Here is a 17,687-nt window from a genome sequence, read left to right on the forward strand (position 1 = left end):
TTCTTTCCACATACAAAAGGCATGTTCTTAACTGTGAATCTTAGCAACTTCAGCATGTGATTTTCTTTCTTTCTTTATTAAGTCTAGAACTTTGATCTTTCACCTGAAGAAAGCACTTTATGACATCTCTTGGGCATATCTAAATTGCAAGCATCATCTTGCTCTTTGGAGCTACTACAAAGTTAAATCAGGGTTACTTTCACACAAGCACTGTGATACTCTGACAGTCAATCTGAAAACTGAGATGGCTACTAAATGACTAATAAGTGGGTAAGTGTATATAACATAGATATAATATATAAAGGGATGGTTCATGTTCTGGGCAGGATGGGATATTAAGAGATTTCATCACACTATTCAGAATTATGCACAATTGAAAATTAATAAATTGTGTCTTTGTAATATTTGCCACTTAATATTTTTGGACTGTGGTTGACCATGGGTAACTGAAACCATGGGAGCAAAACTATGTAGTGCATTATTTATTTAATTTAGTTTTCTTTTTTTTTTGGTCAAATTCTGTGCTTCCCTCAGTATACTTCCCTCAGCATCCCATTCTGAATCCCAGTTGGAAGGATTAAGGTGAAAGATCCAGGAAAAAAGGACATCCGGACATCTTTCTAGTCTTTTATTTTCTTACTTTGTTTCTAATTTCCATTTTGCCACCTTTTCTCTTCTTTGTTTCCGTTCTCATTTCTATGATTTATGCTCTTCTTGACCTGCTCTTCAAACCAGGCACTAGAAGTCCAAAGTTTCTTTCTTTCCATCTCAGGGAAGTGAAAAATCTATCCACCTTTATGCAGGAAAGCCAAATCCTACTTTCCTTGAAATACATTATTTGTTCATCTATTTTTCATTATTGCACTTTAAGCTTACTCTAGTTCTATGAGGGATATTTGGGTATCTTGCTTAATTATTATGGACCTCATTTTCCCCATCTAAACAATTGGGGGGGGGAAATGAGATTCCCCACATAATCTCTCAGAGTGCACCCAGCCCTGTAGTAAGCCTTTTCTTATTTATAGAACATCAGTGATCACTTCTACACCCTTAACCAACCGATCATGTTATTCATCAACACTAAACAGGTAGCTAGATCTTATAAAAAGCTACAAAAGCTGCATAATTTTAAGTGTGTGTTTAAACATAAGCCAGGAAACCATCATACAGAAGGCTTCATGGTCTTTGGAAACTCCTTTAGCACACATAAGAACTTTTAAATAGTAGATTCATTTGGCCAGACAATGAGAAGTTCTGGGTCCTCTTTCTATCTCCAAATCCACCTTTGCTGAGGTTCTGATGAGGTCCCCAGATATCCTCTAAAAACCTTAGATTTTATAAAGATGGATAATAAATAGAAAAGAAATTGCATTTTGAGTACCATTTTCAAATGCCATGTCCCATCTCTTATCTCATTTAACCTCAGCAGCCCCGGAATGTAGATACTACTTTCCCTATTTTATGGAATGAAGATGAAAAGTGTAACAGCTCAGATAGGTTAAATAGCTTGCTCCAGGTTATTTGATAATAAATTATGAAAGAATTAAATAACTCATGTTTATTTCTGATATGAAGTCACTTGCACAGATTTTGAGACACGAGCTTTGCTTACTTCAGTGCTTCTCAAAAAGTGGTTTCTCCACCAGTAGCATCAGCTCACCTGGGAACTTGTATGAAATGCAACATCTTAGGACCTCAATGCAGACCTCCTGACTCAGAAACTCCCAAAACCTGGAGTTTTAAGAAGGACCCTCTGATTTAAGAAGGACTCTTGGGGATTCTGATGCACCCTTAGCTTTAAGAACCACTCCTTTTCATCTATTCTCTTGAGACGGTTCTCTCTTCACTACCAATAGCAAGTGCCTGTGCTGTGAGTTCAGTACAATCAGGAAGATGTTTTTGGCCACCCCAGGAGTTTGCAAGCTACCTCCTTGGGGTTCAGCTAAGTTGAGAACATTTCTGTGTTCTCTTAATTCTCATCTTTGTGCTAATAAAACTTTTCTAGCCAGTGCCCTTTGCTATGGATTGGATAGTGTTCCTGAAGGTCCATGTGTTAAAGGCTTGATCCCCAGGTTGGCATCTTGGGGAAGTGGTGGAATCTTTAGTAGGTGGGGTCTGTAAGAGCACCTTGGGTCATTGGATATGTGTCCTTGAAGGGGGTTATGGGACCCTGGCTCCTTCCTCTCTTCCTCTTGTTCTGCTGGTCCATGAGGTAAGCAGTTTGCTCTGCCACATGCTTCCAACCATAACTATCTGGCACCTTCACCAAAGGCTCAAAGCAATGGGTCTTCCCAGTCTTAGACTTGAACCTCTGAAACCATGAGCCAAATAACCTTCTCTCTTTTTTAAAGTTAATTGTTAATTGTCTCAGGCATTAAGTTATAGTGATAGAAAACTAACACCTCCATGTTTTTCTATTCCCTCTTTTTTAAGTCAAAAGACAAGTTAGTGACTTGGAAACACTAATTTCTCACAAATAAAGGCTTTTTTTTCTTATTTAACTTTGGCAACAAGTGTCATCCAGGTTGAATAAGCCTTGCCTCAAACTTAAAGTGTGTCAGATTTCCAGATTTTTTTCCCTGGGTTTCATTCACAATGTTTACATATATAATGAGATATCTTGTAGATGGGTCCAAGTATAAACAGGAAATATATTGATTTCATCTATACCTGATACATGCGGCCTGAAGGCAATTTTATACATATTTTAAATAATATCGTGCATGAAACAAAATATCATGGTGTGGAATTTTCTACTTGAGACATAAAGTTGGCACTGAAAAGTTATGGATTTTGGAATATTTCCAATTTTGGTGTTTTGGATTAGGGATGCTCAGCCTGTACCACATAATAAGAAGGTGATAGATGAGACAATACCATCTCCCTGTGTTCCCTAATGATAATAACCATACTTACATGACTCTTGACACTGTGTAAAAGTTCCTTCATTTAACCCTGATGGCCACCTGTGTGCCAGATGAGACTATGATTTTCATTTCAAGGAAGGAGACAGTGAGCCTAGAGAGGCAAGTGAATTATCCTGAGGTACACAGCTGCTTGTGGCAGAGGGTGGCTGAAGTTCATGCTCCCTATTCTGAAGCAGTGCTCTTTCCTGAGCCCCTGCTGACTGACCTGGACAGGTAGCTGTGAAGGAGATTGTGGACCAGGTCCTCTGGGGCAGAGTATGCTCATGGGTTTAGCTCTAATGGCCCGAGTCATTGCTCCTGAATGAGTCATAAGCTAGAGCCAAAGGGTAAAGGTCTCAGAAAACTGGTAAGACTTACATCTTCATGTCATTTTTATTTTAAAAGCTATACACCTGTATACATACACACATTATTTTCTTACATGCATCTCAATATAGGATGGACACACACATATAAACATGGTAAGGATATCAATTGTTTGCCCAAAACAACAATCTCAATGACAACACATAGTTCTCTCTTATCTACAGTTTTGTTTTCTGAGGCTTCAGTTATGCTCAGTCAACCTCTGTCTGAACTATTGGCAACTTCATCACAAAAAGAAGGGTAAACCAGGTGTGGTGGTGCATGCCTGTAATCCCAGCAACACTGGAGGCAAAGGCAAGAGGATCCCCAGTTTGAGGCCTGCCTCAGCAACTTAGCAAGGCCTTCAACAACTTAATTTTGAGATTCCGTCTCAAAATTAAAAAAAGAAAAATAAAAGAACTGGGGATGCAGCTCAGTGGTGAGTACAGTCCAATAAAATATTTTGAAAGAGAAAGACCACATTCACACACTTTTATTATATTATTATAATTTTTCTATTTTTTATTAGTCACCATTATTTTCTTACTGTGCCTCATTTATTTAATTTTGGCATATAATTATGTATTATAATTATTAGCACATATTAATTGTACAAAATAATGGGTTTCATTGTGACATTTTCATACATGCATATGGCATGCTTTGATCATATCTGCCATCCCTATTACTCCTTCTTACCCTCCCCACCATGAACCCTTTCCTTTCCCTAACAGTGCCCCCTTCTTTTTTCATATTGTCTTCCCCACCCAGAGTCTACATATGAGAGAAAACATGAGTTACTTGTCTTTCTGAGTCTAATTTATTTTGCTGTGCCTAATTTATAAATCAAACTTTTTCATAGCTATGTATGTATAGGAAAAAGCATAATACATGTAAGGATTTTTACTATCTGTGGTTTTAATGTGTCCACTGGGAATTTGGATGCATCCCCATGGCTAAGTGGGGACGACAGTAATCACGATGACAATACCATGCAGGTTAGCATGTATAAAGGGCTACACAGGTACTGGGCAATCTTCTAAGTGCTTTGCATGTAGATTCTCACTGAATATTCATTATAGCATTAGAAGTAGGAACTAGTGTGGTCTATATTTTACAGATGAGGACAGTGAAACATAGAGGATTAAATAATCTGCCTGTGTTCACGGGAGCTAGTAAAAGGCTGTATTGGGGTCCCAACCCAGCAGTCTAACCCCAGACCCTCCACTCTTTGCTGATGAGCTGTGCTGTGTCCCCTACACATAGATAGGTATGTTATTGCATCTGGCAGTCCACCCTCCCACATATTCTCAGGTCAAGTAAAATTTTCTGTACCTCAGTGTGATTCTCTGAAGTGATTTCTGGTTAGCATTCTGAAGCAGTTAAACAATTTTAATGTAATTTAAATATTTGTGGTTTTACTTTGATGATGCCTTAAGAAATTGAATATAAACTTCTTCGGGATCATTGAGATAGCCACCTTATAACTGAATAGCTATAAACATAAGAAGCTTATATCTAATTAAATATTTATGAAGATTTAAAAGTCATTAATAACAACAATTGAAGTGCAACACCAAGCTACATGGTATTTTTTTCCTCTTTAAAAGGCACATATTATTTAAATTTTTGCAGTATTCTCATTCTAGAAATGAGATGACCAGCTCTTTCAGAATATACAGCAACTGCCTCCACAAAAGCAGTGCCAGGTTTAGGAGATTTACGGTAAAGCCATGTTTCCAAGGAGGTCAGTACAAAAAGCCAGACTTCTACTGGCAGTTTCTGGGACAGATAAACTTTCCATTGGTCACTATGGTTTACTTTTTCTCCGGGAGATGTTTATAACAGAAAAGGCTCAGTAGGGGCTTTTGTCCACTTTCTCTGTTCCTCCGGTGTTTGGTACAGAGTTTCTAACTGGCAAGGATAAAATGATCTGGTTATCTCAGGATCATGGCAAACCTGGAACCAAGGCTCAAGAATGCCCCCTATTTTCGTTGTGAGAAGGGAAACGATTCGGTCCCTTTGTGCCAGAAGTGTGAAACATGTATCTTAGCCTGGAAGATCTTTTCTACCAAAGAGTGGTTCCGAAGGATCAGCAGCATGTCGCAGAGGAGGTTTCTAGTTAGCATTCTGGAACAGTTAAACAGCTTGTACTTGTTAAACTACTTCCAAAATATCCTTCAGACTACCCAGGGAAAAGATTTCATCTATAACAGGTCCCGGATCAATCTCAGGATGGAGGGGAAAGCGAAATCCTCCTTGAACCAAATGTTGGATAAAACTGCGGAAGAAAAGTTGAGTGAGATCTTGTACTGGTTTGGCAATAGCACCCACCAGACGAAGGCAAATTACACTCTTTTGCTGCTGCAGATGTGTGACACCAAGTTACTGCTCATGGCTGCCGATGTGATCAGAGTCCTGTTTCTGAGAGAGTGGAACAATATCTCAGGTAAACAGGTAGGGAGAAGAGGGCCCTGGGAGACCAGAAAGCAAGACTACAAGGAGCAGCAGGTGCAGACAAGCTTAGGCAGACGAATACTGTGTAATGCAGGAAAGTCTTCTTTGAACCTTGTCCTGACATTTGATCTTGTTTGCCCAAGGAGAAATCACTGAATGTGACTTCCTTCTAGAAAACTAAAAAAAAAAAATGGCCAATGCAGGAGGAAGTTTAGGACTTGAAACTGTGAGGATTTGAAATGGGTTTCTGCATGACTTAGGTTCAGAAATGGCTGGTCCCTGCCTCTGACCACTCAGTGCTGGTATCATTTCATTCCTGCATTAGGGATTATTAGACTGGGCTTGGGAGGGATGTAATGGGGAAGTTGCAAAACTGGTTTGTTCTTCAATAGCCCTGCTCAGAAACCAAGCCAAGAGGTTAGAGCTTAGGACTTTAAAAACATTCATTCTGCCCTATTTTTTTTTTTTTATCATAGAATCAAATCTTGAAGTGGAGTTTATTCAAGGTTGGAGGTAGCTAAACATCCAAATGATTCTAGGGCAGTAGTTCTCAAACTGTATTTCCATCAGAGTCTCCAGTTACACTTGTTAAAACAGATTGTTGTCCTCTTGCAGTAGAACTTTTTACTCATTAGGTCTGAGGTAGTCAATATGCTGTATTTTTAATAAGTTTTCAGCTATTGCTAATGCCACTAGTCTGTAGGGTATCCAGCTGGTTTAGGAAGGCAAAAGGAACCATAAGAGAGGCAAGGGACTCAAGATTAGGAGGGGACTAAGAGTTGGAATTTCCAGCAAGGGGAAGGGAAGGGGGGTTGGGGTAGGAAAAGAGTGGGAAGGGTGAGTTTCTTGGAGGGGTTTTGGAATTTGAGCTCTTGAAGATGGGTAATTCCTATTGTCAAGGAGGCTTGAGTTGTGATCATGTTTGCAGGCTAATGAAATCCAAAGGAATCTTAAAGTTAAATAACCTAGGGCACGATTTTTTTTAAAAATTTCATTTATTTATTTATTTTACAGTAGAATGCATTTTGACGTATAGTACACAGATGAAGCACAACTTCTCATTCCTCTGGTTGTACATGGTTCAGGGTCCTAGGGTACAATTTGATCCCTAAGTATTTCACTTGTTTTCATCTATGTCAGGGATATAAAAGAATGATAATTGGGGTGAAAAATGATAGAAGACTGGCGTGTCAAAACCATGAGTTAGATTGGTGATCACACAGTCCCATTCCTTAATTTTATAGATAAGCAAGCCACAGTCTGGGGAATCTGAGCAACTGAGCTTAGGTCACTCAGCAAGTGAATTGATATCTGTGTCTTCTCCTGAACATCTCCCATGGTGGAACATACTCATGTGGTGTATTTCAAAAGCTCCACCATGCACTCTAGGAATCAGCTCTTTATGTTAGAGCTAATAAGTTCAGTTATAAATTGTGGTGACCCTCTTCTTCCTAGGACATATTCTCTCTTAAAGAGTTAAGTTTTCTAATTTGATTTAAGACAGTTATTCATGTTCATAAAATGGTGCAGTATTTGCATAGAACCTCTCAGATACTTTAACTCCTCTAGAGTACTAGAGATCTCTGGATTGCTTATATAATACCTAATACATGCAAATGCTATGCAAAAAAGTTATTATCCTATATGGCTTAGTGAATAATGACAAGAAAAAAAATGTTTGTACATGTTTAGTACAGATTCATTATTTTTCCTCAATATTTTATATCTGTGATTGGTTGAATCCAAGAATGAAAAACATGCAGAAACAGTCTACAGATACAGACTACTCGTAAAAGAAATAAGGAAAAATAAAACCATTGACCTCTGTCTCATGTTCTGTATACCTGCTTGAAGAGCATCTTTGTCTTGGTGTTTTGTTCTTCAGCACTTAGTCAAGACTCTGCCCATGTGAGTTTTTTCCCTGAGAAAGGCTACGACCCCAAGTCTAAGACTTCACATATCTTCTGGGCAGCTAAACTCAAGCCCACATCTTTCCCGTTGTCTAAAGCCCCAGGAAATAAAACAGTGCCTGAAAAGCTGGAGAGAGAAGCATCACATACTGGTAAGTCAGCTTTTAGCAAGAAAGCCAGTGTACAACTACTGGCTTAGCACTTTCAACTCATCACTTTTTAAAATTTACAATGGGTTTTTTGGGATATAATCTCACCTTAAGTCAGAAGTATCTTTATTTGTGATGACTCGACTTGTTGTGTTTTTTCTTCAACTTAACAATGGGTTAGAGTGGATCAAGTGCATTTTTGAGTTATGGTATTTTTTTTTTTTTTATGTGGTGCTGAGGATCGAACCCAGGGTCTCACGCATGCGAGGCAAGAGCTCTACCACTGGGACACAATGCCAGCCCAAGTTATGGTATTTTTAACTTAGGGATGTTTTTATTTGTGGAGGATGTAACCCTATGTAAATTGAAGAGTCTCTGAATATATGATTGGGGAGTCTTAGTGGAGTTGGAGGGGCTGGGAGGGCAGTGACCTCTGATTGTAACAGATTTTGGGAACTAACATTCACTCATCATCTCCAGTATGTTGGGCTCATTGATGGTTTTTTTTTTTCTCATTTACTCCTCACAGCTGGTAACCTGGTAAGGGATGAAGGATAAAAATTAGTCAGTATGACCCCAAAGCTCATGCTTTTGCCCTTCCACCATGATGCTTATGAGAGACATCTGGAAGTAAAGATCAAAAAGGAAACTTTACAGAGCTTCTTATGATATCTCCTTCTGTCCCAGGTCATAACCCACCATCCAGCTCTGAGCTTTGGCATGGTGCATGGGTACCTCTAAGATCCAACTCACCTGTGGCTAATTTTTTTTTAAGCTTTGGATTTAGTCTTGAGGAAGAAACTAAAGCAGTGAGGAATTTGGTCCCTGATCTCAAAGGCCCTCCTAAGTTTGTTTTTGAAATAAGACATGTACACTCATGAATCATCTTAACTTCAGAGATGCATTTTGAGAAACATGTTGTTAGTTGATTTCACCATTGTGTGAACAACATAAAGTGTACTTACACAAACCAAGATGTTGTATAGCCTACTATACACCATAGTAGACATAGTAGACATAGGCTATATGGTGTAACCACCATCATACACATGGTCCATTATTGACTGAAACACCAGTCAATAATGTGTGGCATATGACTAGTACATAAAATAATCATGAGAAACACAAAGCATAAATTCTAAAACACCTTTTACATGGAAAATTCCAAACTTTAAAAGTAGATAGAACAGGACTGGGGTTGTGGCTCAATGGTAGAGTGCCCACCTAGCATGTGTGAGGCCTTGGGTTCAATCCTCAGCATCACATAAAAATAAATAAAATAAAGATATTGTGTCCAACTAAAAGTAATATATATGTTTTCTTTAAGTAGATAGAACAGTCTAATAAATCATCCATATAACCATTATTCAGCTTTAACAATTGTCAATAGTTTACTCAGGGTCTCATACTTGCTAGGCAAGCATCTACCCTGAGCTACATCTCAAACCCTACTAATCTTATTTTATCCATCTCTACCCCTTAAAAATTGCTTAATTTTTTTCTTGTTGGGATATTTTCAAAGAAATTCCAGACACGATGTCATTTCAGGCTTTGCTACTTTAGACATCTCCTGTCACTGAGAAGGCAGTAAAGGAATTGCATGTTTGGGTCAGGAAGTACTATTTTCATGTGGCAGAAGAGATAAGAAGAATATGTTGCATGAGCTCACTTGCATAAGCTTTATTTTTGGGAGGGAAGCTTTTGGTGAGGATTTGTTCTGAGGCTAGAGTTACTGTAGAGACAACTCAACCATGCACCCTTCTCTGGCTTCACTCTAGAGGGACAATGGAAGAATACACTGCAGTGTATTTCCGAGATGAACAGAATGTTTTCTGGAAAAACAATCACATCGAGATCAGAAGACAATTCCTGCAATCTGCTGATAAACCTGGATGATGTCAGAGACCTGTCTTGTGGCTACAGCAGATACCGGGACTTTATCCGTCACCTCCCTCTCCATCTCTCCAAGTACATTCTAAGTATGCTGGGGTGGATGAGGGGAGTCCTCAGAGACCTCCCATTCTGGCCCAATCCTGGGGTTTCTGGGCCCATCTTTCTGTTTTTTACCTCTCCCCTAGGAATGCTCGATAGAAACACTCTGAACAAGTGTGCCTCTGTAAGCCAGCACTGGGCTGCGATGGCTCATCAGGTGAAGATGGAGTTGAACACACAAACCTTCATTCAGAACCAAATTGCCCTCTTGCAGGTATTTCCAGTCTGGGAGGGGCATCTCTGGAGACCAGCTTCATTTCCATGTTGAGGTTTACCTAACTATGAGCCTTTTCATTTCCCTGGCAGGCCCTCAGCTGGCCTCCTGCTTCACATTAGCTGCTTGTTAGGTATTAGTAGCCACTTTCTTGTTGTCTGGACTCCCTATTGGTCACCATTTACCCTTCTATTGTCAGTGTACATAGCAGGGACAATATGTATAAAAATTTGTCTGTAACAGAGAGGCCAAGCCTTTCCAAAACTGCCAGGGCTTGGGATGTATCTCAGTGGTAGAGCACTTGCCTAGTATGAATAAAGTCCTGGGATCCATCCCCAGAGCTGCAAAACATGAAGCAAAACATAATCTCACAAAGCAGGGAATTTTCAACCCCCCACCCAAGGACTCATATTGGAGCTTACACAATAAGAAAGCCATGAATACGCTTCTGAACCAAACTCATGCTATAGAGAAGTTTACAAGGTCACCAAGAATATATTTAGGTCCATATGAAATTTTCTACCTGACAGTCATTATCTCTGGCATTTTTACTACTCAGTTTCTTGCCTGATATCTTGGTGGTCTTGAATTTTTTTCCCCCCAGCAGAGGTAGGTGACAAAGGATGAGAAGACACAGGCATGGTAAGGCAGGTCATCATCTGGAAACTGATGACCATCTCTTGCTGGTTTTCCTCCAGGCATTTGGTATTCATCCTCCTCCTCCATTGGTCCATGCACAACATTGGCATAACTGGCCAGACTTGGACCTTCCTTCCCTGGCCAGAGTTTACCCATCTTCAGATTTTACCTAAAACTAGTCTTTTCTGTTCTCCTGAAGAGAAGGAATGAAGAGTTGTCATTTCTTGTTTTATAAAAAATTTCATAAACATAGCTAATTAACAAATGCATCACCTCACATAGTTCTCAATTTTGTGGTGCGAGAGCACTTAACATTTACTCTCTTTGCATTTTTCTAGAATGCAATATATATCATTATTATCTACAGTCACCTGCTACACAATAGACCCCTTGAATTTAATTCTCTTATCTAACTATAATTATGAATCCTTTGATGAACATCTCTCCATCTCCACTCCACCTGAAATACCTCAACCTCTGCTGACCATTATTCTACTCTCCACTTGTATGAAGTCAGCTTTTTTAGGTTCCGCACATGAGGCCCATTCACATAGTATTTATCTTTCTGTGCATGGCTTATTTCACTTAGCATAATGTCCTCACTGCCATCCACATTGTTGCAAATGACAGGATTTCCTTCCTTTTTTTTAATGACAGGATGGTATTCGGTTGTATATACCACATTTTCTTTAGCCATTCACCATGAATAGGACATTTTTATACCTGGCTATTGTGAATATTGCTGCAATAAATGAGAGTGCAGCTATCCAAGAGCAGCCATTTTCTGTTTTTTTTTTTTTTTTCCCCTCTCCAGGGATCCTACACAAAAGGAATAGATCCCAATTATGCCAACAAGCTTTCTATCCCAGTTCCTAAAATAGGAGATGATGGGAAGCGCATGCGTACCAAAAAACCCAAGTGGAAACTGAGAACAAAGGTGAGTTTTAATGGCGCCTGGGGCAAGTTCCATGAGTGTCCAATGCTCCTATTGGCCATTGAAGGCTGACATAGAGACTCAGTCCTCAAGAAAGGATAGTGATGGTAGGAGGCACTATTCCCTAAGGGAGACCAGAGTTGTTCTGTGTTGCTACCAAGTTGCAAGTCACTTCCCCTCCATAGATCTTGATTCCCCATCTGTTTAATGAATAGATTGATTGGGTTGTCCTCTCGGGATTCTTTTTGGCTCATATCCTGTGGCCAGGACCTGTGTTCATGGCACTAGATCATCTAGTGGAGAGCTCAGAGACCAGGAGTGAATTCAGCTTTGAGCTGGGGTTTCCTTCAACTCTCTCAGCCCATCCATCTTGAGGCTACTTGAATCTGCTGCTCAGGAATGAGAAAAGACTTGAGAGGAGGACCAGGGTTGATCCAAAAGGTCCGCCTTCTCAACTCTCACATCTGGGTTCTTTTCGTTTCTTGGATGGAAGGAGAGATTCTAGATAAGATCACCCCATCTATTCTTAGGCAGTGATAAAGTAGAGTAAAGGAAAGACTCTTGCAGCTTTGAGTCTGCAGGCATGGTAGTTACTCCTAAGAACACTAGACTCCTTCCCCCACCTCTCTGATGAAGTTCCTACTATTTAGTTGGCCCAGAAGGGATATTAGATGAAGGGTGGTCTGACTTTAGCTTCCTTATGTGGCATAACTAAGAATTTAAGCAATAGAAGCACCCAGAGAGATCACTTAGCTTCTGTGTAGCGACAGGTAGGTCACATAGATCAGGGAGCAGACAGTGGGGAGAGTAAAGGACATTGAAACTGTGATGAACTAGAGAGCTCACTCCCTACTGAAAGGGGCCAGTCACTGCTCAGCTTCAGCTAATTATTACTATGATAACTCTGCCCCCTGCCTGCCAGGACATATGAGTTTTCAAGAGGAAATCTGAATGATTATGTGAAATTTTTTGCTTTTCTTAATTAATGGCAAGCAGTGAAAGGCATTTCATGGGCCAAAGAAAATACATTTGTGAATCTTAATGGGAGCAGTGGCCAGTGGCCAATGTCTTGTTGGGGGGGGGGGGTTCTTCTTCCTGCTGAGGAGGGTGTACGCCACCTTAAAACTTAAAGTCTAAATAATTAGTGAAGAACAAAACACAAAGAGGCAGAAATATATTTACAAAAGCAGAGCCCCTGATACATCAGTCCGCGCAAGAGCTGGAACTAGACAAGGGAAAGATGGCTCTGGTGGTTATTTAAGGGGGTGGATCAGAGGCAGGGATAAGGCTTCAAGGGTAGATGTTTTGCAGTCAGCAGGTTTATTGGCATCATGGCAGGTCACACCCATCTCAGATGCTATGTGGGATCTTTGGCAGAACTGAGGGGGAAGTTCACCTGCATCAGGTGGTCTATCCCTGTTGGGGTGCCATGGGAAGTTCCCAATGCCAGACCTATCCCCTCACTAGGCTACAATGTGCAGCACAGTCCACACACAGCCCATGGATGACTCTCAACAGAATCTCCTTCACCCATTTTATAGATAAAGAAAGTGAGGCTCAGAGAAGTCAAGGTCTCCCAGACATTTGCATGAAAGAGGCACAAGTTGAACTCAACCCTGACCTTCCCAAGTTTATTTCTTTTCTAAGTCTAATGAAACAAATGCCCTTATTCTTTACTTTAGTTGATGGAATTTGTAACTGACCAACAAAAAGGATATTCAAGGCAAGGTTTGGCATTTCAGAAATGTCTTAAAAAAGGAGGGGAAATAGAAACAAGGAAGAAAGTATGAAGACTAGAGAGAACATATAAAATAACAGGATGAAGCAGTTACAGGCTCTGCCCCCATGAGGCAGGAGCCATACTCTTAGAAGAGAGAATCCATGGGTCCTTGCACCATTGCCCAGGGACAAATGGAGGTGAATGCTTCTCACCATAGGCACTCTCTACTAAAGGCGAGGAGTATGTTAGACAAGGTGCTGATGGCTTTATATACATCATTTATTTGATTTTTCACTGTGGATCAAGTAGGTATAATCCCTCCTAGTTTATGGATGTAGAAATTAAGACTATGATGTTAGAAAACTTGCTGAGGTCTCCTAGCTGGTGAGGGGTAGAGCTGTGTTTTCTCCTTCCCAATGATTCCACCATGTGCCTTCCAGGGCTCCCAAAACCGAGGAGATAATGGAGGGCCTAGGAATTTCCATCTTTGTTGGGAGAAACCAGGGAAGCCTTGTTTAATTCAAGTGGGGATATGGAATGTTGCTTGGGCTGGAGGGGAGGAAGGCTGGCACATTCTGAGCAGAGATTTGTAGGTGAGTGTCACTACTTGATTAAAGATTAAGGAGGAGATTGGGCAGAGAAAGAGGGCATCTGAGGAAGAGTCCAAAGGCATGAAGGAGAAGGAGAAGGTTTGGAAGGAGATCCAAAGATGTCCCCAAGGCTGTTAGATGCAAGTGTGATTTTGTGGTCTTCTTTTTTGCTTTCATGATAAACTTGCTGTCTTTTATTTTTTCTTGCCAGTGTTGTTTCCTGCTCTTTAAGGGTTAAGTATGGTTGAGAAGAAGAGGAACTAGGAGTGTTGTTCAATCATCTATATCAGAATTTATCATGCATGGCATGCCATAGCTGCTCAGGAAGTGTGTCATGAGTGAGGGAGGGAAGGAGAGAGGGAAGAGGAAGAAAGGAAAAGAGGTAAGGAAGGAAGGAAGGAGAAAAGGAAGAAAAAATATGTTGAGAAACACAGGAAAACATTTCTGTTGAGACTTTATAAAATTTATTTCCCCTCCCTGAGTCCCAGATATATTATCTGTTAAGGTGATGAGAATATTTTGTGAGCAAGTGATCTACCTCATTAGGCAGCTCTCAGAACAATGAAAGTTGAAGATGTATGAAAATTCAGAAACAGAAATGTACAAAGAGTGTAGCTTAATTTTATATATATATATATATATATATATATATATATATATAATGAGCCTTTGTGAGCTCATTTGCAGAAAAGCTGCATTCTCAGCATTATTTGGAATTCATCCTTAAAAGCTCCTAGAATCAGAACATATAGAAAATACAGAGGGGAAAGATCAATTAGGACCCTTAACTGAGCATGTTCTATATAACTCATGGATTATTTTGGTGCCAACTCATGGGCTTTCCCCTTTCACCATGAAGCAGAAGCCACACTCTTAGAAGAAAGAATCCATGGGTCTTTGCACCATTGCCAGGGGAGACTGGAGGAGTATCAGGAGCCCTGGATAAAGTTGATGCCACATTTTGACTTCACATATTCCCTTGTTAGAGTGACTACAATCTGTGGACTGCATACCAGAACCAGGAAACTCAACAGGTCCAGATGGAGGAGAGAAATGTTTTCTGTGGGACCTACAATATCCGCATTCTCTCTGACACGTAAGTACTGGAGTCAGAATCAAGGTTTTCTGGGACACTTTGATTAACTACATTGACATCTTAGAATTCTCCTGACCCCTGTCAGCTTAGAAAGATCTTCTCACCCCTGCCCCTGAACTAGCATGAGATCTTCTTTGAACAATATGTGCTTAATTTTGCACCATTCTTGGTAGTAGGGAGAGAGCATTTTCTCTGAATAAATTTTGGGTATGCTGACCACCAACATTTTTCACATGTTATGTGCATAAAATATTTTTTTAGAATATCTTTATTGTTTTAATTAAAGAAAGAATATGTGCTTATTGGGGGAAAATCCTCCAAATTCCAGAAAAAGTGTAGAGAAAAGAAAACATCTAAAATTTTGTCACATAGAGATAACTGCCATTAATATTGATGTCTATTCTCTAGCATTTTCTTTTCATATGCATAAGGCATAATTTTTAAAATATCTTTAATTTTTATTTATTTACTTATTTATTTGTATGTGGTGATGAAGATGGAACCCATGGCCTCACGCATGCATGGCAAGTGCTCTACCACTGAGCCACAACCCTAGCCCCTGCATAGGACATATTTTGAAAAACAATAGGATTATGCTATATGTTTTTGTAATCCAATCCAGCAAAACACGGTGGATATCTTTCCACATTAAATGTGACAGTTGTATTTATAAGTATTGCATAATGTGACATCATTTGGTTGTGCCACCTCTACTTTAATGTTGGCCATGAATTTTATTAACAAAATGCATCTCAAAAATAGACCAATCAGTATGGGGAAGACAGAATTGAAGGTTTTTGTTATTGCTTTTTCCAGTGCTAGGGACTGAACCTGGGATCTTGCACATTCTAGGCAAGAACTCTACCACTGAGCTAGCTGTGTTAGTTAGGTTTCCATTGCTGGGACAAAATACCTAAGAAAAACAACTTAGAGGGGGAAAGACTTATTTAGGTTCACACTTTCAGTGGTTTCAATCCATACTCAGCTGGGCTCCATTGTTTTGGGCCTGAACATAATGGTGGAAGGGCATGTTAGAAGAAAGCTATTCACCTTATAGCAGCTGAGAAGCAGAGCGTAAAAGAGAGAGAGTGCAAGGAAAGGGTCTATTCTTCTAGGGTGGGTCTCCAGTAATATCTTTCCTCTAGTGAGGCCCCATCACCTACAGTTTCCATCATCTCCAAATAATGCCATCAAACATTAATCCCTCAATGGATTAATCCACTGATGCAGCCAGAACATGACCTAATCACTTCTCAAAAGCTCCACTCTAAATATTGCTACATTGTGGATCAAACCTTCAATGCATGAGGTTTTAGGAGACAGTCTAGATCTAAACCATAATACTATCTATTCTTCCTGCTCCAGGGTTGAATTTTTATGGGTAAGTATGGTGATAATTACTCTTTAGATGATGACTGGTTAAACTCTGAATATGACAAATGGAATGAAGACAAAAATCTAAAGAATTGCTCCTCATATTTAGAGTGAGTATATTATTGAGACAATTCCATTTTATTGTGTTCCTAGTATACTGACTAATAGCATCCTCTTTCACAACAAGAAAGTCTCAGTTTGGATAATAAATTATTTGGTTATCCTGAAAATATTTTAGTTACTTCATAATAATTCTATTATTGGAAAATTAATTCAACTTACCTGGATTTATTGAACTCTAAGCTTTTGGTGAGCAAGGTTTGTATCTTATTCATTTTTTTATTTCCCATGGTACCTACTAGCACAGAAATTTGGACCTAATAAATGTTCCTTAGATATTAGTTAAGGAAAAGGAAGAAAGAAGGGAAGAAGAAAAGGAAAAAGAAAGGAAAGAAATAGAAGAAATACAGATGAACATAGGACTTCCTCTAAGATTTTCCATGAAGAAAGATTTCCATGGTCCAATAAGTTTGGGGAATGCCACATATTCTATTCTCTTTCTTGGGGATTTAGCATACATTAGCAGAATAATTTTAAATTTTTTTTTATAATTTTGGACTTATGTCTTTAGGCTTTAAATCTACCTGAAACGGATTTTTTTTTTCATGGTATGAGGTTGGAATCATCAGGGTCTGTTAATACTAGGTCTTGCCTTCTGCTGTCTCCCTTCTCAGCAAGGGAGGTCCTAGATTTTCCATTATACAACCACAGTATACAAAAGTCAGTGCTAAGTAAGATCCAGGAAGGATGCTAACTTTTCTTTCATGTATAATCCATTTCCCCATCCCCATCCCAAAATTCAGGTGGGACCAGAACAGAGTGATCCATTATTCTGGGGGAGAGTTGATAGCTGTGTCATCTAATAGGAAGATCATACTTCTTAACATCTTAAAAATCAAGGTGATACCTATTGAATTCCAAGGCCATGTGGGGAGTATCCGGACTCTCTTCCTGTGTGAGGGGGAACACTTTCTCCTAAGCGGGAGTTACGACCTAAGCATCAGGTGAGTGGTCCAAAGAGGTAATGATTGCCAACAGACCGAGGGTCTAGAGTCAGAAGTGGAAGAAGTGTACAGACTTTTTGTATTTATTGAAAAGTCATTCTCAATGATACTAATTTTTAGAAAACCTACAATGGATTTTTTTTTTGACAAGGTAAAAGTCAAGAATTTACTTAAATGGGATAGATTCATAAACTTATCAGTTGTATTCCCAGTGGGTGACTGTGAATCAGAAAAAGTCTCTCTCTTTTTTTAGCATTCTTAAATAAAGATAAAATC

At 39.5% G+C, this 17,687-nt stretch overlaps 1 protein-coding gene across 5 annotated transcripts in view; it reads left to right on the plus strand.

The window, feature by feature from the left end:
• The first annotated feature begins 5,138 nt into the window (after positions 1-5,138).
• Positions 5,139-17,687, plus strand: part of Fbxw10b (F-box and WD repeat domain containing 10B) — a 41,685-nt gene continuing 29,136 nt past the window's right edge. For 4 of the 5 annotated variants that reach the window (XM_027956007.2, XM_027956006.2, XM_027956008.2 and 1 more), the window contains exons 1-7: positions 5,139-5,721; positions 7,615-7,791; positions 9,567-9,767; positions 9,867-9,994; positions 11,448-11,570; positions 14,864-14,973; positions 17,211-17,411. In XM_027956007.2, the coding sequence (XP_027811808.2) occupies positions 5,223-5,721; positions 7,615-7,791; positions 9,567-9,767; positions 9,867-9,994; positions 11,448-11,570; positions 14,864-14,973; positions 17,211-17,411 (1,439 nt within the window). In that variant the 5' untranslated portion in view covers positions 5,139-5,222. Of the gene's footprint in view, positions 5,722-7,614; positions 7,792-9,566; positions 9,995-11,447; positions 11,571-14,863; positions 14,974-17,210; positions 17,412-17,687 lie in introns of all 5 variants that reach the window. The other variant, XM_071602929.1, reaches the window with a different exon arrangement.

The sequence above is a fragment of the Marmota flaviventris genome, chromosome 17 (genome assembly GCF_047511675.1).
Source record: "Marmota flaviventris isolate mMarFla1 chromosome 17, mMarFla1.hap1, whole genome shotgun sequence".
Classification (NCBI taxonomy): Eukaryota; Metazoa; Chordata; class Mammalia; order Rodentia; family Sciuridae; genus Marmota; species Marmota flaviventris.